Source organism: Dermacentor albipictus, chromosome 9 (genome assembly GCF_038994185.2).
Source record: "Dermacentor albipictus isolate Rhodes 1998 colony chromosome 9, USDA_Dalb.pri_finalv2, whole genome shotgun sequence".
In the NCBI taxonomy this organism is placed as follows: domain Eukaryota; kingdom Metazoa; phylum Arthropoda; class Arachnida; order Ixodida; family Ixodidae; genus Dermacentor; species Dermacentor albipictus.
Genome location: NC_091829.1, coordinates 96,961,854 through 96,985,801, shown reverse-complemented (window position 1 = coordinate 96,985,801; position 23,948 = coordinate 96,961,854). Strand labels below are relative to the sequence as shown.

The 23,948-nt window shown below is 46.0% G+C and overlaps 1 protein-coding gene across 4 annotated transcripts in view; it reads right to left on the bottom strand.

The window, feature by feature from the left end:
• LOC139049532 (rho GTPase-activating protein 39-like) overlaps positions 1–23,948 on the bottom strand; it is a 57,410-nt gene that overhangs the window by 13,303 nt on the left and 20,159 nt on the right. For 3 of the 4 annotated variants that reach the window (XM_070525069.1, XM_070525071.1, XM_070525072.1), the window contains exons 4-11: positions 22,851–22,931; positions 19,640–19,738; positions 16,810–17,065; positions 16,368–16,495; positions 14,701–14,961; positions 9,326–9,570; positions 8,180–8,480; positions 740–985 (exon numbers count right to left, since the gene is read on the bottom strand). In XM_070525069.1, the coding sequence (XP_070381170.1) occupies positions 740–985; positions 8,180–8,480; positions 9,326–9,570; positions 14,701–14,961; positions 16,368–16,495; positions 16,810–17,065; positions 19,640–19,738; positions 22,851–22,931 (1,617 nt within the window). The remainder of the gene's footprint in view (positions 1–739; positions 986–8,179; positions 8,481–9,325; positions 9,571–14,700; positions 14,962–16,367; positions 16,496–16,809; positions 17,066–19,639; positions 19,739–22,850; positions 22,932–23,948) is intronic. The other variant, XM_070525070.1, reaches the window with a different exon arrangement.

Sequence of the window (23,948 nt, the reverse complement as noted above, 5' to 3'; positions counted from 1 at the left end):
TACTATGCTGACCCCCAACGACGACCCCTTCTAAGAGCAGTGTCTCTCTCGGCAGAGCTTAGGGGCCAGTGAATGCATTTAACACACGTCGTATGCCATTAAAAACCCTACCCTAGAAGCATTTTCAATGAATAAAGGTACCTGACAATGTCTGATTACAATATGTGCCAGATTCTAAAGCGCGCCTTCCCTTTTCCAAGAAAAGTGGGCTGGAAACTGCCTGCATGGTGCAATGGCATAAGAAACCAAAACTGCCTTTGCGGAATTTGCAGGTTTTACCAATTAAAAGCCCATTTAAAATATTGTGTGGCGAATCTAACTTTGGAAAACCGTCATTCATTTTCCTTGCTAAAAAATTGGGTGCACATTAGATTTCTACTTTGTTTAGGAGCTTTAATGTCTTTTTTGCATTAGTTTTCTACTTTGGACACATAGAAAGTGGGCGCACATTTTATTGGGGAGGGGGGGGGGGGGGATATTAGAATCGGGTTAATACTGCCAAATGAATCAGCGGAGTGTCGTAGTTTTTTTCTGAATCTCGCTTAATTCAACCCACCGGATAATTCGATTACGTTCGTCGGTCCCGTCAGGGTCGATTTACCGCAATTCGACTGTAGTAAAGTAAAAAAAAGAAAGCCATGCTTTGACATAGGTGATAAGGGTAAGGGTTCACGTGGTGTCAGCCCACAGGCCTCAGAAACAGTAACGCATTTTCGGTGTTTACAAGCGTGCACAATACCTGCAGGAACCGGATGAGATAGGCGAGGACACGCTGATTTAGCTCGGGCATGCGCCGAACCAGTGCCAGCACCACCTGGGGCTCGCCGCAGCAGTCAACACACTCTTGGTACAGGGCAGCCGGTATGAGCGGGTCGTGCAGCTCTCGGTACCACAGCTTGAGCAGCGACGCCGGCACGTGCGGGTCGCTGCCGCTGGTACAGTCCACCGTTTGCCACTCATCTAGCCGCACCTTCAAGGCATTGACCTGCATGCGGGGTGATAACGTCCGAGAGCTGAGTGCTTTGATCAGCAGCATCACTGCTATACAACCTAACCCCGTATAGCAGTGCAGGGTCGGATATATTAAAGAATTTCATTTCTGCAACCCACTCCTCATTCTAATGTCAGAAAACATGAGAGAGGGTAGTAGGTTATAGAAAGAACAGCAGAGGGAAAATAAAATGCAAGACTATACACATTATTTTCTAATTACAGTAGAACCTCATTGATATGATCCCGTTTCATGCAATTTCATGGCGCCAATGTTATCGGCATTATCAAGAACACAAAAAAAAATGACCCAATAAAGTTACTTTATTTTTACCAGTTAATAGGTTACCAGAAAACACAATTTTTCGGCACCAACGTTAAGTACATCGCCAAACTGCAATCGCCTGATAAGTTTTCCAGCTGCAAGATAAACAAGAAACGGCACGAGGCATGGTGATCGAGAGCTGCAGGCACCCACCACAGCAGCTTCCCTGCAGTACTTGCCCGCCCATGTCACATAAAGATGCCATTTCCTCTTCCGGTAGCAGCAAATCTCCTCACGGGTCGTCGCAAGCCACATTCAGAGCTATTGCCGCCAACTCTACTGTGATAAGCATTTTCACCTACCTGTGTACACAGCAGTTCATGTGGCGTGGTGCCATTGGAAGCGTACGGCACACATTTAATAGGCAGTAACCAAAATGCAGTGCCGTTCCCTCCAGCAGATGGCGAGAAGTGAGCGGCGTGTTTCTCTCTGGTGGCATCCTATTCTGTCGCCGCCCACCAGCTCAATTTCACTTCGGTTTCCCATCAATGTGCTAACACGCCACGCAACGGAAAAACAAAAGCGTGTCTTGGGCCACTCGGCCCCACCAGCTTGGCGTGTGTCGGCGTCTCGTGCTGCAATGATTCTCACCGATTGGGCACATGAAAACTTCTCACCGAAATCCCCCGCCCGAAGAAGCTGCTGACCCAGGTTGAATTCGAGCAGCGCAAACGTAAGCTTGCTGAAGCCTCGAAAACTGTAACACACGTCTTGGGCCACTTGGGCCCCACCAGCTTGGTGTGTGTCAGCGTCTCACGCTGCAACAATTTGCAGATGTCAACTACAGATGAGTCTGCCAATTTTTTTAGTGACCTTGGCTCATATGTTTCTTTAAGTTAGTACATTCTCTCTTGCATTTCTTTCTCTAAATTGTATGAATGAGGCTCTACTGTATACAATGTTAGCTGAGGGTTTGTTAAGTACACCATTACAACGCAGTGTAATATAGGTAGAATAAAAGCAACGAACAACACTTTATACAATGTCCATTATAACATAGTCTATTGTTACGAGTCACATTTATCCTCTCTAGAACTCGGTGAATACACACATAGCTTACAGTGGAAATGCACAGGACGATGAGTTAGTATGTAACTGCCAGAAAATCCTGCAGGCAAGTGAGGCAATGAGCACACTTATCAACGAGGTGCGCCAAACGGTAGAAGGAAGAGCGATGACAGCAGCGAACGGGAAGAAGACACAGAGCAAAGCGCAAAAAGAAGAAGAAAAAGTAAGCACACTGCACCAGCCATGGTGCCAGTGTAATGTATGTCACGTGGTATGAGTGCTCTTTGGATGTGCAGGAGTTGCCTAGGCAATGGAGAAGTCTGTGCTCCAGCTGCTTGTTCGCGGCGGGCACTCAGCATGGAGTGCATTCACGTTGTCACTCTTTGGCCTTTAGTTTGTGTACGGAAACTTTTCTCTTTGCGCATTTCTTTTTTTGTCAAATGCGAAGACCGTCGGAGAGGCCTGTCCCGGACCGTTAACCTTTCAACATTTATGAATGTAAAAGTGTGCAAACGTCCCAGTCGCACGCTTCGATTGTCAGATACATGCAGCTGCTTAGTCAACATGTTTTGCATGTGTGCAGACTGAAAACTGTTTTGGTTATAGTGGGGTACTGGTTATAGTGTGAATAGCATTAGTGATTCCAATTACTTTTGTATTACGAGGTCTAAACTGTAGAATACAACAACAAAATTTGGAGGAGGCCTAAGCTTCGCCTTTAAGAGTGGAATGTGATAGCATTCAAATATCCCTGAGTGCTTCTCACGCTTCCCGGAAACTGCACCTTATGTAACCTTAATGTTCACCTGGAAACGCTGGTGGCCAACGCTATGCACGAAGGCGAGCTTTGTTTTTTTTTTTTAATAGTGTGCAAGGAACCAAGGGAGCCGCGCCGCCCCTACTAAGACAGACCTCAAACGGCAGTTGGAAAACGCTATCGCATTAAAAGGGGTTTGTGTTTGAGTTTCTGTGTAACAGAATTGTGTTTTCTCGTATATTCAAGTTACAATCCGATGCTACCATGTCTGTAGGTTATGTGCAAGTCATACTTCACTATTTTTCTATGTATTTTACCTTGAGAAATTCATTTAGATGAGTCATTTCCTTGCGCCACATGGAGGGCCAGCGTGCTTTGGTATGCGTGGTTCAAAATTCTTTTTGCCAAAGCGATGTCCAACACTGGATGCCGGACGCGGACGCCGGATTTTCTGTGACACGGGGCCCTTAACGCTATCACGTTAAAAAAGTGAGTTGTCAGCTTACACATTTTCTGCCTTCCAAACTTGCACAACAATGAGAAACAATGGTGCATATTAGGGACAAAGAAGTTTGGAAAGTCCCTCATGTATTGAGGTCGAGGTAAAGAAAGTAAGGCAACAAAGAAGGCTGACTGCACCAGACTTGCGAGAAGTGCTTTGATGTTTCATAATTTACTACACACGATGCACTGTGCTTAAAGCACAGTGCGTCAAGTTTACTTCATAAAGGTGCTACTATCGCTGCATGCATCTTTATATTTTTGCCTTGACCTCACTACTGCAACACAATAAGAACAGCCTACGGCACAAAGCTGCTGATACTGACAGCAGCCTCTTACCCGCGTTCAGAAGCGAGGACCTTGACTAGAAGCTACTGCTCAACACCACTGAGCGCAGGACATCACTGCCATAACATTCTTTGCCATAACATTCTTTGCCACTGCCATAACATTCAGTAACATTGTTTGGGGACTCGTGTGATAAGGCATTGCTTGATGAGCAGTATGACTTCAGTGCCTTTAAATGGGCGCCGATAATGCTTGGTTCTGAAATTCAGGCTTGGGAATTCCTGGGGGGAGAGGGGTTGCTTTTCACTTTCTGGAGGCGATGTGAAGCGCTAAGAGGAGGACCATATACGTATAAGAGTATACAATTCACACCTCACTCTCAATGAGCAGCTACTCTCGTGCTCAGTATAAGTAGCAATGTGTGAGCGCGTGGCTAAGTGCTCCCCAAGGTTGGATGCCATGTTCCCAACTTAAAGGGAGAAGGTTTTGCTGTTGTTGTTTCGAACATCACCCCTACGTGCCTGCTTTCGCACATATTGCCTATCGTATTGTTTAAAACAAGCCACGTTTTTCTCATAAAACGTGCATATATATTCTTGTGAGCACAACATGTGCCTGACTTTCATCTTCATCATCTCTACATATCATCATCTATTGTACATCTCCCTCATCTGTATACATCATCAGTAGCACAGCTTGATCTTCGTGGTGGCAGCACGAGTTCGGCTGGAATAAAGCAGTTCCTTATAAGTGGTGGAGGTACAGCATGAAGTCCGACATCAGGGCATGTTTCATTCTTAATGCTTCAAATGAAAGTCGCGAAAAATTACCTTTGGCACCCTACGCGGCAAAAACATGAATGTGCATAAGCGGCCTATCACGTGATCTTCCATGAGTGTGTGCGGTTCCTGGTCCTTTTATTAGCTTGAAATGCAGCACACTTATAAGTTTTTTTCTAACTTACAATGAGCAGATAGGCCTTTGTTTGTAGTGAGTAGAAAAGTGCGATAAAACACACCAAAGACGAAGCCTTCACCTTTGAGGAGTTGGCTTGGCTTGGCTTGTTTATCGACAGAATAATGACGACAGGGGCCAGCCAGCCATGACGTAGGCGTGTACTTGGGGGAAAACGCTGTACAAGTATAACAAAAGTCTGTACAACAGCACAAACTTATTGTACTAGCTTTTTATTTTCAAAAGTAGTTGAAAAGGTCATATATAGGTGACTAACCACAGTTTCACTCCCCCTGTGAATGCAGAATAATTGGTGGCTTTCACAATTCGCATGGCGGGCTATCATTGGCATTGACTCTCACTTCTGAGCGTTGCTCTTCCTTTTTCAGAGGCTGCTCAGATAGAAAAATTCTGCATACAAAATATCCACACGCTTTTGGAAGCAACCGCTGCAGGTGTAAACACTACCTAAAGTGAGCTTTGCGTTGCGCCATAAAAAAAATGTCCTTAACAGTCAGTTCACAGTCCCTTTAAAGGCAAAATCTTTGTCTCTCTAAAGAACCTCAGGAGACCAGTGGCCACATTTTGCGCAAGCTGGTTATCATTCATGCTTCTGGAAATTAAAAGTGCCACCATCTCAGAATTTTGTGCTTGATTTGTCGCCTCTCGCTGCATCATCACACAGGTTTCTGCATTAGCACTCAATGCCTGCATTTGCCCATTTCTCTTTTTCTGTATGCAATTTCAATATACGCAATATAGATGTCACTGCAAGCTCACCATCTCTTTTCTGCAAAATTTCACTGATTGAAGTGGTATAGAACAATGACACAATGATAGAGATGCGTAGCACACAGAGAAGGTGGCCACCATCGGTCCTTATCATTTTTGTGAGACCAAAATTTTGCACATAAAACTGGGGGAAAAGGCGAAACCAGGCATGAAGGAGCGATGTTTAAAAGGAGAACAGCAGAACCTTCTCCCTTTAAATCTGGAACACAGTGCCGATCACCACCACTAACTAACCTGGGAGAGGGCTTTGCCATACATTCAAATATAGTAACTCATACTGAGCACAACAGGAGAATAAGGTAAACCAAGGGGATCAATGTCTTTTTATTAGTTACAAACATAAGAAGTCAACAAACAACGATGAGAGCAAGCTAACAGAAAATAAATTGTTATGTTTCATTAAAATGCAGATACAGACAACGACCAATTTTTCGGACATGCCCAATAATTCGGACTCCCTTACGGCACCCACCACAAATTCCATAGTGCTAACGTATAACAACATTTGAAATTTTGGACACTGAAACCCTTTGCCATCCCATTTTTCTGACTTCTTGCTGTGGCCGCAGGTTCAAAAGGGCGTTAATCGAAGCTACCATTGCTACCATTTTGATTATCTTGCAGTGTCAGACCAGTGCTCTTGCACGCTGATCTGCTGCCACCTGTAGCTGCAGCGGCAATGTTAGGCCTAGTTGCTTCGACATTCGCTACCAAGCTTCCTGCTGTTTGGTGCCGTTTCTCATTGAAAGAATTCGCCACTGTCAGCAATGGCACCAAATCCACCTTTGCGATTCTTGCCAATGGCTTCGAAGTGCGGAAAGCACGACGTTGCATAATGCCGGTTCCTAAAAGTCAGCTTCGCCGCAGTACAGCGGTGTTACGCGGACTAGCACATGCAATGTATTGCAGTAAAGCATAATGAGTGAAAAGAGGCCACTGACGGAACACAGTACAGTAGAACCTCGGTCATACGTTTTGGAAAATTACGCGAAAAAAAAACATACTAATTGAGAAGACATATGATTAGAAGTAACTAAAGAATTTGACAGACTTAACTGTATTTTATAGCTACGTAAGACGAAGCAGTGCGCAAATCACGCATGAGGCACGAGGTGCCGACTTCGTCGTCAAGCTGGTGGGGCTTCGGCATCCTGAGACGCATATTGTTGTTTTTTCCTATTCTGTAGTGTTTTAAGGCGGCAACAGGAAACCAAAACGAAATCGAGCTGGTGGGCAAGGCTGGATGCTGCTGAAGCAAAATATCATGATCACATCACGACGCCTGCAGCAGGGAACAACGCCGCATTTGGCTTATCGCCTACTAAAAGCGTGCAGATGCTTATCGCAATAAGGGTTGGTGGTGATAGCTGTGAATAAGGTAAGTGACAGCCTGGGAGATGATTCGCTGGTACTGCAATGAGAAACTGAGTGTGCACCAATGTTTTCAGAGGAGACAGGCGGGTAAATATTGCGGTGAAGCTGCCTTGGTGGGTGGTTACTGTTCTCAACCACATGTGCTTCTTGCATTTTCTTGTTTATACGGGATCTACCGGTCGGAAAACACATAATACGATTGCAGTTTGGCAAGGTATTGAATGTTGGTGCCAAAAGATTGTGTTTTCCGGGCACATACGACCCAGTAAAACATAAGCGCAACTTTATTGGATCACTTTTTGTGTTCTCGAATGCTAACGTTGGTGTCAGGGCAATCGTGTATAACATGGATCGCATCAACAAAGTTCTACTGTATGTATTCTTTAATTAAACATGCATGAACCCACCGTCTCCTGTCAGAGTACAAGCATCGATACACTTAATAACTGTACTGGCAGGCCTTCAGAGCTATTTCATACAAGCCTGTGACTATTTGAGCCCTTTGGGGTAGTAGAGGGGACACACATTTATTTTCTCGGACTGCCTGATTTTTCGGACGCTCTTGCAGCCCCTAAGAAGTACGAAAATCGGACATTGACTGTATAATAAGGACAACAGAACTGAAAGTGGGCAAAAGGACAACACGTTGCAGGTAGGAGCCAAGCCCACATCTTCTGCTTTGCAAGCACAGTTGACCTAATGTGGACGCTGTCCTCTCCTTGAATTTTTTGCGGAATTGTGTATGTATAATATTTCCTTGTTACCCTAAAGGCCAGTAGTTAAGGGGTATGACGTGAGGCGCGAGTCAAATTTACATACTAATAATTTCGATACAATCCTTGAAAGTGGCAGAATGGCAGTGCAGCACGACGCGGGGAGGCAGTTCGTTCCAGTCCTTTGCTGTTTGTACGAAGAAGGATCAGAGATGTGCAGAAGTACGAGTGCTCTAGGGATAAATGGCTTTAAAGTGGCTTGCGCTACAAGACTAGGTCAAGACTTGTACTAGATCTAGTCATCAGATTGCTAGCTAGCACCAGCTACGGCTATGGTGTCGGACCTGGAACATACTTTCAAACACACGCATCATGCAGTACGTGAACTCAGGAGCACGCACCAGGCCAATAAACCCTCGTATGCCCTTTCACAGCATCAATGTCAAGTTATTCGGAGGCAAGGGCAGAGAAACGCACCTCATCGATGTCTCCCGGCACACGGAAGATGCCCTCCGTCTGGGCACCGTGCAACCGCAGCACGGCCTCCGACAGGGTTGTCTGCACCCAGGGGAGGCAGCGGTCGGGGAAGCGCTCGCACTGCAGCGCCATCACTTCCTCCAGACGGCTGCCAAACATGGAGGGCCGGAAGAGGTGCGCCCGCGACTGAGCCACCTCCTCGGCCGTGGGCCGCCGCAAGCCTCGCTTGGGCCCGCACTGGGCGCCGCGCTCGAGCCTTTGCGCGCAGGCACCGGCATAGGCGCCCACTGCCATGTCGTCCCTGTGCAAGGCATGACCATTAACCCCACATAGCCCAACATATCGTTTCGCTCAATTTGACACCCCCAAACTCCGACTTTAAGCATGGTAAAGTTAAGACAAAGCCCATAGTAACGTTTCTTGATATGCCAGATCAAGTTTTCAGTTGTAGGTTGTTCAGGACACTAATTACTAATTATTTGTTATCTATACTAATTAGATGTCACTCAAAAAACATTTAACTGCTTTTTTTGTTACTATACTCTCTCTGGTCAGAAATAAAGGCGAAGTTCTTTCAATTTTTCTTCATGTGGAATGTTTGAATTTTATGGGGTTAAAACAGGTACATCAAACCACCTATTTCCATTATAAATACAATACCGTAGCAGCCAATGTGCTCACCACAAGGGTTTAACATGTACAATTTTTTTAATGCAATTTGTGAAAGATTTCTTAGGCATAGCTGCACAAGTGCAGCACAACTTTGGAGAGTTCACAGGAAGCTTCAAAAAACTAAATTGCGTGGCTTAATGTGCCAAAACCACGATTTGACTACAAGGCACGCTGCAGCGGGAGACTCCAGATTTATTTTGACCACCCTGGATTCTTTAGCGGCCACAACCAATGCACAGTGCATGAGCGTTTTTTGCGTGCTGGCCCTATCGGCATGTGGCCGAAAATGAGCCTGTGACCTCAGACTCAGCAGCACAACTCCATTTACACTGGGCTACCGCGTTGGGCCAGAGGAAGCTTTGCCCTTCCCGTCCTTTCTCATTTATTTATTTTATTTACTTCAGTAAACAACGAATTACTGTTGATAACGTTTATGTGCAGTCTACTAAAGAATGCACAATTGACGACACCCACCGGTGCCGCTGGACGTAGCTCTCCAGGTAGGGCCGAAAGGTGGCCGATGGGGGAAAGATACCCAGACAGACGGCCATGAGCTCCCAGCCACGCAGTAGGCTCTCAGCACGTGGGTTGTCCGTCGTCTGGCGGCAGATTTGCATGTACAGCTCGTCCCGCAGTGCCGCCTGGCTCCAGCCTCGGGTGGCAATCTCCACCGACACCTGCTCGGGTGCAGCCTTCCATTTGCGATCGCCCATGTATGCCTGCAGGAGTGGAGAGGGAGGAGGCGTGGATTAGTTAGGCCAGTAGTTCCCGGCACTTTCGGTGATCGCGGGCCCTTTGATCTCTCCACATCTCATCCAGGGCCACCTTAATTAAGTCATAAGAATGCGTGGCAAAAGAGACACAAAGCTGGGGTCATTACGACTAAGAACAGTACCTGGCTGGACTGCATACAATCATACTTTGATACACCCAACTCTCGTTCGTTCGACCCTTGTGGGACCCTGTGATTCAGTTGAATTATCCGAAAGGTCAAATTAAAGAATGGTGACAAAATAACAAATTCAAGTCACTTTTATTGCTTCAAATAGTCTGTATGCCTTTTTGCTTCTTTCTCTTGAAGCGCAAATAAACCGGCACATGGTGAAGAGTATTGAGATATTTAAAATAGGGATGCGCGAATACTCGAATATCACGAGATGAAATCGAGTAGTGAACATTGTAATAACCTGATTCACTAATCAAATATCTACTATTTGATTTTTCAAATATTTAATATATGTATTCGGTGTACAAACCCGCACAGTGTCATGTGTTGCATGTGCCGCAGGGCCCCTCGTGCTCGATGCTGCCTAAGCGAGCGTTTCACTTCATTTTCAGAGCAAAAGAACTGCCGAGCGTGCTGCAGATGGGCTGCCCCGGCTGACGTGATCGCCGACTTAGTCACTGCAAGCGCTCCTGATGTTCACCCAATGCAGGAATAGCACACAGAGCACCCAAATGCTGCAATTTGCAGAACAGTGCCGAGTCGGTTGGGCGCCCCTCTGTCGGTACAATCTCTGTCAGTACAAAGTTCATCCAGGACCACAGGACCAATGGAAATGAAAATGACAATGCAATGTGGACAGAGGGAATAGCAAGAAAAGCAGCCCGTATGTCATAAAGTGTGAAAGCATGTGTGAAGGTAGAGTCGATTAGCTGCCGATAGGCAAGCAGATCATATTGGATACACAGTGACAAACTTCGTGTAGCATCAACAGCCGTCAATCGAACCCACACTTGTGATCTCAGGACTGATCACCGATGAGCCACTCGTACGAACCCTTATAGCAGCAAGCATTCCGCGTTGGCTTGTGACCCATTACCACGTCGACCAGCGTCACGTGACTTGATATGACCCTCCAGATTTCAGAACCTTTGACAGGTGGTAAATCATGCCAAACCTGACAATTAAGTGGTGCGAATGGCAGCTCTTTGCACTGGACATGAGCCGAGCAGTGACAGAATCACCAGAGGAGCAGTCCTTCAGTCTGTCACACAGATTGGCTTTACGATAGATAACCCATCTGCTGTAAAGATGAGATAGCCCTGCTGTATTTTTGGAAACAAAAGTGGAAAGCAAAACTTGCGATGCAATAAAAAAAGATTGTACGGCAAAACACAGCCCCACTATTACACTGACAACCTAATTGGTGTTCAGTACAAAAGAATGTCACTAATTCGTTAGTTTCATAGTAAAGAAAAAAAGCCTTTCATTCTACTCCACAGAAATTCTATTCATAAAAAGAATATATTTTACAGACATTTATGTACTAGCACCAAACTGTAATTGGCGCTGGCATACAAATTTGGTGAGAACAGGAAACACCGACCAAGATGAATTTTTATCTGAAGTGATGTGCTTAAAGGGACACTAAAGGTTACTATTAAGTCAACGTGGACTGTTGAAATACCATCACAGAAACCTCGAAACGCTTGTTTCGTGCCAAGGAGAGACTTATTTTAAGAGAAAATGCGTTCTGAAGCGTCCGCGTACCTCTAGCGCAGTTCAAATCGCCCGCCCTCCGATCGAGGAGATCTGACATCATGGTCTCATAGTGACGTTGCGCCATCGGTGAGTAGAACGGCGTCCGCAGACGGCGCTACGGCTTTTCTGCGCAAAACGCAAACGCGCGGCCAGAAACAGAGCCAAGACAGAGCCGACAGCAGTGCGAAAGCGGGAGTATGGTGGCTAGCGGAAGGAGGAACGCATTACGTCCCACGGCACACGGAGAGTCCGTTTTCATTAAACTATAGGCTGCGACGAGCTCGCAGCGTGGTCGGCTTGGTCTGTGAGCCTTTTCGCACTCGCAACAGGGCATAAAAAAGTGCGAATCGACGCAAAACTCGGCCTAGAAACGTGCTTCGCCACAGCCAAGCTGGCATGACCCAGATGTCGTTTCCCGCACCGCCACCAGGCGCCGCTACTATACCGCAATACGCCCATAAGCTGGTACTTCATTCTATGACGCTAACTTCGACGCTCGTCGCAATGGACCCTGACACCGACAGATTGGCTCGCGATGGTGGGCTCAACTTCAGCGATTTGAGCACCGACGAGCGCAACCTGCTGCTGAGGGCTCGCACTGCCGGCGTCGTTGCGTACTACGACGGTGGCCTCGACACCGGCTCTCCGGAGCAGGAAAGCAACGAGGGCTTCCCACGACATCACATGGACGTGGCATTCTCGCTGCTTGTTCCAAATGAAAGTTTCGCCAGCCAGCAGAACCCTCACAGCACGACGCGATAACGAAAGTACTGAAACTCCAAAGCGTGCGCGGCGCAGAGCCGTGCGCGCAGAGTCGAGCGAAAACGAAACCTTTCGACCGCCCATACTACTGAAGGGCAATGTCAAAATGTTATTTTTTCTTAGAATCGAATAGACGTAGACAAGTAGCATTTTTTTCCGTTTTATAATCGAATGAAATGATATTTTTAATACGAGTAGTTGAGTATTAGTAACATAAATTACGGGGAGACCTTACGTCATCGGTTTAGTACCGGAATGTCGCTGGGGGGTCTCAAATCGTGTCATGCATTTACCTCAATTTCTCGGTTACTAAAGCTCTGTTCGCGATTATATTGACGCCTTAGACGTTCTAGAACATTGCTCTACCACTTTAACTTGACTTTCTGGTAACCTTTAGTGTCCCTTTAACTTTTTCTTAATGGATGTTCTGTTTCCTGTTCTCGCCGTGATTCTTCCTGAGCAGACGGGATTTTGCCAGACCCTCGACTGTATACTAACTTGGCATTCCCTTTATTAAGAGTAGAATGTACTGCATATCTTGATTTCTATGTACCTAGGTTACTGATAGCTTGCTACATTCTTGTAATGCAATGCTAGGAGACTCCCAAGTATGTGTAGCATCATATTTTGTTGCCCAATGTTTGCAAGTATTAAATTTTGGGAAACTTTTTCTGATATTCGATACTCAATTTTTAACACGACAGCGTTAAGGAGCTCGTGTCGCAGAAAAGCCAGTGTCGGTGTTGTTGGCTGTGAGTGAAAAATCCCGGAAGGCAATTCATAAATAAAAAACAGCTTGCAACATGGGCTGGGTGGGAATCGAACCAGGGTCTCCAATGTGTGAGACGGAGATGCTACCACTCAGCCAAGAGTTCGATGGTTCAAAACGGGACAAAAGCGCCTCTAGTGAAAGTGGTGTTGCCTTAGAATCGTGCCGTAGAAAGTTATACTGCGGTGTATATCGGTAATTATGAGCATGCAAATTACAGAAGTCGCAGTTAGAGGAGTAGCGAAGTATGTTTCCGCTACATTTCTTTTGCGCTTGGCGCACATGCAGAGCCATCTTGCAGCAAACACAGGAGACCCTCTCCTAGCAATGTACGGTGCTGCCCCGACAGGTGGCACGCCACTCGCCCGCTTCTCCCTTTTGTCTCGTTTGAGAGCATTGGGGCCGTGCAAGGACCGGTGCGAGATGCCCCAATACCCTTGCGTTCAATAAGTTTGTGTGACTCAAGAGCATGCCGAGCGAATAAGTGGACGGTGCGACCGGGGTGCGATAACGCTATCGCGTTCCACTCTTGAAGGCAAAGCTTAAGTGTCCTCCAATTTTTTTTCTTGATTCAGTTCATTCAATATTCGAATGGAACTATACTATTCGGTCTTCACACACCCCTAATTTAAACGCTTTCTCAGTGTTGGACTGTCATGTTGATGACAGTGTCATTGTTTGTGAGTGGCCCACAAACTTCAATACTGTCAGTGGTGCTCACCAAATGCTCTAATGGGACAAAAGAAGTAGTGCCAGCTAAAGAATTCCTTGTGTTTTCAAAGTTTTTAGTAACAGCTGCGCGCATGACGGGACGCTGGTTAGGGCCAGTGGGGTTCGAATTAATTGAAGCAGCATGCTTTCTCATTCAAAACAAATGAGTTTTCCTTAACCAGCAATGTATGGTTTTACTGGGACCTTTCAATGAATTCAAATTAAGCACAAGGTTGAATTAACTGAGGTGGAACTAACGGGAGTCAACTGTATAACGCGTGCATCTTGTACTGTGTATGGACTGTGTAGATGGACTGTGTATAACAGTCCATCTTCATGTGTGACTTCATCAATCACGAGCTTTGGCTGTAGTATTCAGTGCCTTCTATGTCATCGATTGTGCATGATCAGCAAGAAATATGGGTCGGATAATAAAACAGAGTGAACAATGTGACAAAGTCGAGACTTGACAGACACAGCCTGAAATTACAACTTTAATTTGCACTGTGTGAGTGCAATGTTTGTGCTTTCGTGCCATTGTTTGCACTCACATTCTGCTATTGAGTGCATCTGGCACAGTGTGCCAGGAGTGCTGTCAGCTGTACAACATGCTGCCGTGTCCTTTGCCGAGTCCTCCAAAATCTTTAAAACTCCCCAAAAGTGATCACTCAAGAATACCGCACTGTATTTTTGCTGAAAGTTACTCTGTGTTTGGACGATGTGCCAAGCTATAATGTTTGCAAGGTTCTAACCCAATAAAAGGTCGTTCACTAGTTTGGGGTCTGCGCCATAACCTTCTGCACTTTTTTGAACACAGATCTCAGATGTTGGCGACAGTTTATGGGGTGTGCTTCGAGTAATGCCAACTTCCTTTCTGCGCATGCTACTCTTGAGTGGCATGCAGAAGTGGAGGAGTGGCTGCAATGCACGGGAATAGTTGTCCGCACTCTAGCAACAAGCAATACCGTAGCAACAGGAACAAATGTTTCTGTAATATACACCTCAGCAGTGGGCCACAGGCTCCCTCACATTTCGGAAGGACTAGACAGGTGCTGTAAGCACATAGAAGGCTCTGCCCGCACGCGTGGCAACCGAGCACGACTACATGCACGTGCGACAGACCTGTATGAGCTTGAAGAGGTGGCAGGCATCGTGCTTGAGGGACTTGTCGGTAGTCATGATCATGGGCTGGCGGATGGGATCCTTGGACCAGGACAGCATGTCTCGCAGCGAGAACTTTCGCCGAAACAGGCCCCGCTTGTGCCGGTTCAGGTTGTCCTGGGCGTACTGGACAATGTCACTCTCTGACGGCGGCTTGCGCTCGGCGGACAGCGGCCGCAGGGCGGGCGATGCCTCCCGAGAGCCCCCCGCCACCTGGAATGACTGTGCACCGCCCCCCCCAACAGGAGAGATGAGAACGAGCAATAGTACCTCCCTGAAATAAGCGAGCATAGCATGAAGTCTAGAAAAACACAATTAGGTAGCCCAAATCACTTCCAATTGCTAATCTTTCTAGGCCTAGAAAGACTTGCAATAAAGTGACTTCACCACATTCAGAGCAGCAGCGTCGTGGTCCTGCCAGTGTCGTGATGAGAGTGGCCCTCGTCGTTTTCCCATTGTACTTGGGTTCAAAACAACATTGAGAGGAATGCCAAAAAGAATGCCCCAGCACAGAGTTTTCCTGTGAACTTAAGGGGAAATTCGGGAACTGCATCCTATCAACTGTACTCCTACCGTAGAACCTTTTTCGTTCTGACCTCCCTGCCTTCTTATCTCATGGGCCAGGTGGATCTGCCATGGTACAAATACTACTTATGCATCTTGCCACACGGTTGACCCTCGTTACAATGAAGCCATATTGGACGGCAAAGTACCTTCATTTATGATCACAGGGGCACCTGAAATTTAGTGCTGCGATGGAACAACTGTCTGAACCGGTGTGAGGACTGTGTGGAAAAATAGTGTAGGGTACATAGAATAGTATGTGTACTTTTAATTACCAGTAAGTACATTATTTTGGCTAGTAAGAAATAGGGGCATCGACTTCCTGATTCGCCCTTGTGTACACATTAAAAGTACACTACGTCCTAACACTGGTGAGAAACGTTACAGATTTACCTTGTTATGCCCAAATACTGAGGTTCAACCTTTCAGCCTGCTCAAGAATACTACAACCACGATGCACAGCAGTGGTGTGTTGAACCTTGTCACAAAATTGTTCTATTCAGCCTTTGTAAATGCACTGGCAAGCAGGTGAAACTGCCCAACAAAACATGAGGATTCTTTTGTCAAGTGTTCTGCAGGAGTTGCGTAACTGAATTATATTGTCAATCAGCAAGGTGTAGAGTACGGTTCCAGTGCTCTTTTTATACTTTTTGAGAGAAAAAAGAAACAGCTGGTAGGGCGCACTACGCTGATATCTGTGCATTAAAAAAGTAGTCTGCATGTCATCAAGTCATGTCATCAAGGCATGTCATCAAGCAAGTCAGCAAATACTAAATGGGCATTCCCATTAGTGGTACATTGTAGTGCACATTGGTCAGCTTAAACAGTGCCGTGATGACCAACTATTATGTATCTGCCGACTCTCTGTGATGGTCAGGTGCCGCCTCGTGATCAAACTATGTAAATTAAGGTGCTTCACTAAAAAAACAAGTACACCTTGCATATTTTATGAACACTGCTGTGCTCACTTTGCAGTCTGCAGTCTAATATCCTAGAATCACGATTAAGGTCACACTGTACCCGTTTCAAAAATTTTGTTTCCCAAGTAGATGAACACTGCACACCTGTGACTTCTCCAGCAGGCTTCCACCATCTGGCCTGGAGTGACCAACTCGCCGCAGGGAAGCATGCTGCGTGGCCGCAGGATGGCCGACAGGGGAGCCTGACGTCCAGCTGCCATTATCACTCTCAGCTGCACACCAAAGCGTGACAGATAAGTTTTGGTTCCCAGTTGCGCTCGTGCTTACACAAGAATGACGACACTGTACTAAGTTTGCAGTCTATTTGCAGGAAGGGCCACAACAAAATGTGACAATTGATATATGGTGATAACACCTCTTGCAAAAGATAAACAGAGAACAATAATATTAATAACAACTTTATTAAATAATAACAATCACTGATACTATTGAAGAACAATGTGCAATGCCTTATACTTGGTCTGCAATGGCATCACATGTTTTCAGCAAAGCTCGTGCAGCCAATGTATGTCTCTTTGGTTCTTACCAGAGAAGCGACCGGCAGCCGTGTCGTGGCCATCTCCCTCGTCCTGGGAGGACGATGGCGACGATGGGGCGCTCATGGCCTCGTCGTCGGCAAAGTCTTCCTCGTCATCGTTGTCGTGGCCCCAGTCGCCGGCCGCTGAGGAGGCTGAGGACGAGGAACCGTCCTCGAACAGGTCCAGCCGGTAGCCCAGCAGCTTGGCCTGCTCCAGGATGTAGTGGTGCAGCGGCAGCTGTGCCCCACATCGCAGCGCTTCCCGCTGCGTGTTCACATGCGCATGTACGCACAGTAATGTTAGAGGGACCATGACTGTGTTCTTCCAAGTCTTCACAGTTTATCACTGTTGTTGAGAGTATGGCTACACATGCAAACACACCGACTTCGTCCACCACTAATAACTACGTATCACACACACTACACACACACTACACACTACACACACACACACACACACAAATTGCGCTCACTACAACACATTGCAGCCTGAAATTGCAATTTGAAATCGCCGCTTCTAGGCCCCTCCCACCTTCAGAAACCGTCATTTTGGCATGGACTGTGTGAAACCAAGAAGTGCTGGGCCACTGCTGTCTCCTCTGAAACATTCCAAAACTATGCCTGCACGCCATGCTGAGAAGGTGCATGCCCACCACCGTGCGAGTGGCATCTCGAGCTGACCGCCGAGACACACAGGCGCAAATGAAACCGTGCATATACTGAGCACATCGACCGCGCAGAACACCTTTCATTTTGACCCCCATCAGTATTCCCAGACTGCTCTATGGTTCAACTGCAATATAAAAAAACTCAAATATAGATTTTCTACTACACCACCTAAATTTTGTCAGCTTGCTGTGGGATGCGTATGGTTCACTCAAGCTTGAAAATTTGGTGTCCTGGCCCCTTAAAGGCACAATATCCTGCATTTTGAAACACCTGTTTCCCACGTGTGTTTAGTGGGCACAGTTAGGTGCCTACAACCCAGAACACAAAGCTCATCACTGCTGGTTGTAGGGTTGCATGCAAAAGCAGAGAATGGGAGCCCTCCACAACGAAAGCTGTCCACGCTCTACCAAGACCAAGCATAATATACCTAGAAATGCGACAATGCTACTGGCAAACTATGCATTTTGGCATGTCCAAGCAGACATTACACAAATATAGAAAGTTATGTGTAGGGACTGTTGTCATAGCCATGGGTGGTGCTGGCTAATATATCCAAGGCCGGACTAGTAAAATACCTAGGAAAGCTGATGGTAGGACAGCCACCACCGTAGCTCAGTCGGCAGAGTACAGCACGCATAATGCGAAAGATGTGGGTTCAGCTCCCACCAGAGGAAAGTTGTCCTTTCTTTTACTTGCATTTCCCTTTCTTTCTATCATTTCTACATTTCAATTAAAGCCACAATTAATTTCTCTTATGCTTTCCTTAGTGTCGCTGTCTCTTAGCTTCACATGGTTATGTTTAGGAATAGAAGTGGCGGTGCAGGAAATGTGCCGCATCATTAAGTGCCACTGGTGCATGTCCAGAGATCTTTACTTTGGTGTGCCGCTACTACGTTCCATCATTGCATGTCCTGAAAAACCCATATAATGACATCATGTCATTGAAAACTCTTTATGAGCAAATTACTGCTTATGAGCGATGTGTTGTTAATTTCTTTACCACTCAAATCAGTTCACAACAAAGTGCATGTTGCAGATGGCCAAAAGCTAGCTGTCTAGCAATCTTTTGATGATCACTAAAGGGCGTTTTCTGGAGCAAGAGCCAGGGATGCCCAAAGAGCGCTAATCTCGCGAACTGTTCAAACTGCTGTTTGCCCCACCTTAGTCGCCAACATTATGTGACTAGGCTACAGCAGCATACAATCAACACTGCTGGATTGATCCAATGCGCTACTTCTCAAGGCTTTCAGAACATGCCACAGAGCACAGTGCACACTGCTTACAATTCTATACTCGAGTGCCGCCCCATAAACCCCTCTCAACATTGCAATTCACCGATACTATATGTGCCTCACTTAATCTGGGTTTATTGACAACAGTCTCAGAGGCATAGACAATCTCCTATTTGTTTTCCACAGTAGCTACAGGTGGAGTTATATGGCCTATGTCACAAGGCTAAGCTTTTGCATTGCACCTAAATTCATGCTATGCCACGTGATTCCTTCAGATATTAATCATACCTTCAGCTTGAGCTCTATCTTGTACCTCCTCATAAGTGCCTTCCTTACTAGGAAGTTATAGAAATCACGCGCAAGCATCCTTGAGTAGCCAAAGTTCCATGCCCTGCCTGCTTTCTTTTGTATACTTTTTTTCGCATTTTTTGTTACAGCGGTTTACGTCCCCAAACTCTACGTGTGCAAATCCTAAAACTTTCTATCAACTTAATTTGACATAGCATTCCACTAGATGCACACCTCAATGGCTAACATTCAGGACCCCCATGATTATGGGCAGTGCAAAAAAACATGGACTGAGAATTCAGACTAGGCAAGGGCTGAATCTTTGGATCCCAGTGCTTGTACACTTTGAATTCTTCCCAGCACATGTTAATTCCAAACAGTCCGTAATAATGAACCTACACCAACCTGCCCAATGCTGCTGTTCTTTTATACAAGATCCTTTAACACGCGGTGCAAACTATGATGGAGTGGTAGAGCATGAAGCTCAGTGAACCAACATCACTGAAAAACAAGTGTGTGGCAGCTGGGCAAGCCAAACTGCTTTGACGGGGCTTTTACGCTGTCTTATCACATCTTGCATGCGTTTTGCAATGGCTCCAGTGAATGAGCTCTGAGACACGTGAGCTTCCGCGAATGAGAAGAGGACAGACCTTGCGGTGTTGCCTTGGAGACGGGGCTGGGCTCGTCTGCGTGGAGACGGTGCATGTTGTTGGCTCCTCCCGTACCTGTAACGGCAGTCCAGCATCACACTGAGCCAGCCAAAAAAGAATGTAGCTGATGTCAACCTCGGAACTGTCAATCAGCTTGCATCACATGGATCCTTATTTACTTGGGTATGGTATGGCGTGGAGCTGGAGCTGGGCATTTATGAGCTGGGCCTGTAACGATTTTGGGTCTTTGTATGGAATGCGCCTTATGCTCAAAGCCATTAATACCTATGTGTATATTTTTCTTCTTCTAATGCTACAATAAGAGACAGTGGTCACGTACACAACAGGCCATTGGTTTTTATGACCTTTGCAAGACATTGAGTGTTGTTGCTACCTGCAATATTGGGGGGTGGGGTGTAACGATACTACCAGCTAACTGTGGTTGCTGCTTACAGCACCAGTATGCTACTTACCCATTGGAGCTCACTTTGCAAATGATTGGAAACAGAAACATGTTCAGACCTGCCAACCTTAGCAGTTGAAAAATACTGCGCTACAAGCCAGAAACTGCTAATATTTCCTGAAAAATATTAAAAATTGTTTTATTACCCAAGATGTCGACTGTCTGTTAAAGAAATTCGGAAAGTGTGTTCTGTAGAGACGCCATAACAGGCATTTTACTCTATGGTAGCAGCAAGAATGATCTATGTTACAGACAAACGAAAATGTTCATGCTTATTCACGAATCATTCACCTAACGGCAGCCAATATTTTGGTTCCCGTTATACGAGCAAGTGGATAGTGGGCTAGAAAATCGTAAATTTATTACTATCGATATGACACTTGTAAACAAGCTAAAAAAGTTGGGCAGTTTACGATAAAAGCGTAAAATTTGGCAGGTATGCAAGTTTTCTTTTTATTTCCACTAGATGAACTGGGCAGAGAGAGAAGCTAAATGACTTTATGACGTGGATTAAATATTTTTTGTCTAGGTGCAATGTTCAAGTGCCAATAAAGCAGCCGTTAATGAGAGAAAAGCTTTTTTACTTTGAGGAGATATCAGTGGGCTAGTTGGTCGACCATAGCTGTAGTGGCAGTGAAGCTTTAGAAAAAGATTTAGATAAATTTAGATTTAGAAAAAACGCTTTAGATAAGAGAGGCGCGTTAGCCTCTATTAGTGTTCATATAGGGATTTAAAGGTGAGCTGTTGCTACAATAAGAAAATGTTTTTCGGTTGTTCAGATAAATATGCAGGAAATCTTGAGGTCATAATGGGCTGAATGATAATGAGCAGTTTCCCTCAATACCCTCAAAAAAGTGGACAGCCTGGTACGTTAAATTCCAACCACATGAGCCTGCTTTCTGCGTATTTTCGCTGCATCTCAATTAAGCTCAGCTGGAAGTAGCACTCCCACACATCAATATGTATTTACGCTTTGTTCTGCGTTGAATGTCTCAAGCTAAGAGTACAACCAGACAGAATGAAATAATTAAGCATAAAGCCAGCCCAATAAAGCACAATGATTGCAACACGACAGGAGTGGTTCAGAACGACAAACACCTTCACAGAGGGGACAATCATTTGTGCCCGAGACTGTCTTCCAGGGATGCTGCTGCGGTGTTCTTACTACAATAGATTAATAGCAACTTGCCCAAACTTCAGTGATACTGAATACACAACAAACCAAGTGACTCGGAAGGCCCACTGAACCAGTCTCATTAAACATGCTTCTAATGGCATTGTAGGCCTGCGGTGAATCAGCCAATCATCAGTCTCGGCCACATCTGGTCTTCATGGCATCTGAAATGTTTGATACATCAACCACACAAAAAGCAATCGTGCCTGCCGCTAGACCTCATGGCATGCAGACTGGAAGCATGACAGGCACAAATAGAAATTAATAAAATGATTGAAACCATGACTTTACATGCAAAACAAATAATAAATAAAAAAATGGAAACAAAATGGTGAGGAAACTGGCAGCCTGTTCAAAGCAGGCACCCACATGCAATCTGGGTTGTGCCACAATGGATGCCAACTTCATGGCTTAGGTCGCAATGGTAACTGGATTCTCGTATCCCGAACCAACGTTATCCAAGAAAGACTCTGCGTTCAATCCAGCCATTGAAGCTTCGGAACGCACACTAAGGTTGATCAAGTCCACGTCACTGGCACTGTAGCCACAAAATAAATGTGATAACTACAGTCTGCAATAGCCAGATCATCACTGTGTAAGGCATAAGCAGTGCAACATGGTAACATGCGTATGAGCAGGCTAAAATACTCTAGCCTCTGAACGACCATACGGAGCTCACAGACAAGGGAAGCCAAGAAAAGCACAGGGTAAATACTAGCTTTAAGAAAATCAAGATTAAAGCGGGTGAAACGATAAGATGCTACAGGTGGGAGTCGAACCAACATTTTCTGCATGACGTGGGCAATGCTTTATACATTAAGTGACAGTGGCGGCTCTTGTCTCGCCCACTTTCTAGGTTACTCGTTTATGCGTACAGGTTCTGGCCCTGGTAGTGTTAGCCAGCACCACTCATAATCATGGTGGCGGATGTCACAAGGTATGTGACCAGATGTCATGGTATGCTACCTTTAGGAGCACGTGGCTGGCCTATAAACCCTCGTGCACTACCTGAAGGCATCCAAGTTTCCAAAGTCGAGACCGTTGCTACGCAGGTCTAGTTCCCAACTATATGCATATGCCAACTGGATTAGGGAACAGCCGCCGCCACAGCTCAATCGGTAGAACATTGCATGCGTAATTCGCAAGATGTCAGTCCAGCTCTCACCAGCAACAAGTTATCTTTTCACCCACTTTCATCTCCAGTTGCTCCATTGCAATCAAGAACTCCAGATAATCCCACCCCCATGCTTTCATAGGCTTCATTGTCTGTTGGCTTCATATTGTTGTAAGTTACAAAAATCTGGCCCTTCGGTTACACTTGTATAGCCTCTGAGAACAAATTTCACTTACATAAAAATCATGAAAGTAAGCGTTTTTAAACTAACACTGGTTGGCTGCATTTACCACTCACAAAACATGGATGACAGCTCCTTTCTTGCTAAGGAAGAATTTAAGGCAGAACGTAAGCCACGATATTGCTTCCATTGAGGCACCCTGGCAGCTGGCACAAAATAGCAATTTGATAAGAGCATGCTGCGGAGTAAAAAATGCAAAATAACAAAAGGGGCACTTACTCTGGTCTGCGTTCCCACGGACTCTTTCCTAACGGGCGACCTCAAGACCTGCTCTTCAAGCTCTGTGCTCTCTTTCAACGTCTGCAACACCCACCACGCCCCAATGCACAGCGTTGAAAAAAACGGGAAGAAGCAAGCCGCGGCAGCCCAGGACCCCACCTCGCTGTCCTACTATTAAAGTGCCATGCAGAAACAAGGTCAATGTCTTCAGGCAGCGGATTCACCTGTGGTGACCAGAGAGTGACCATGTGTAAGATACTGCTGGTAGAACAGTGCCTGCTAGTAAAACAGTGGTGACGAGAACCCAGCTGGGCTAAGCCAGGTGCAGTATTCTCAGTGACCACTCAATAACTTTTGCGAGATTTCGTGCAACTAGTAGCAGATGTGTTGACATCTATGGGCAACATTCCCGGCACAATGTCAAGAGTGATGCTGCTCATAGACGCCGACGCGTCTGGTGCCGAGTCACATAAAATCCTGTGAAAGTGATTGTATCCCAAAAAGTGACTGATCGAGAATACTGCCCCAGGTTTATCCTGGCACCTGACAGAGTAAAGAATCCATGCAAGGCCCCAATGTGGCCAGATAGAAGTTAACTTAGTCCCTATATAACACAAGCGCCTACAGTCTGGGTGCCTGTGCTAGCTTGAAAGCCATGGATCAGCAAATGCAAGGTTATGTGGCCTTGTTCAATAAACGGGTGTCCAAGCTTTCTTTAATATGAGGTTAAACTTTGGTTCCACACAAATCTGCAGTCGGATGACACACTGGCCTCTTTGGTAACCACAAGTTGTCATCCGTCAAAATGAAAAAGGGTGCGAGACCCCCCCACAAGGGTCTGTGCACAGCACATTGCACGGGTGCCAAAGAGCATGCGGAACACACATGAATACAACACAAATGCACACCAAATGTGTAAAAACCACAGAAAACATACAGGAACACAAGAATGGCAAAAAAGGAACCAGGCAGAAAAGAAACTGCGGGCACAATGTTGCCAACCAGAGGCCATCGTAACAGGGCATGACGCCGCCATCCCGTCATTGGAGAGGGTGTGTAGACTACAGCAGGGAGCGCTGCCTGCAGCCCGACCAAGCG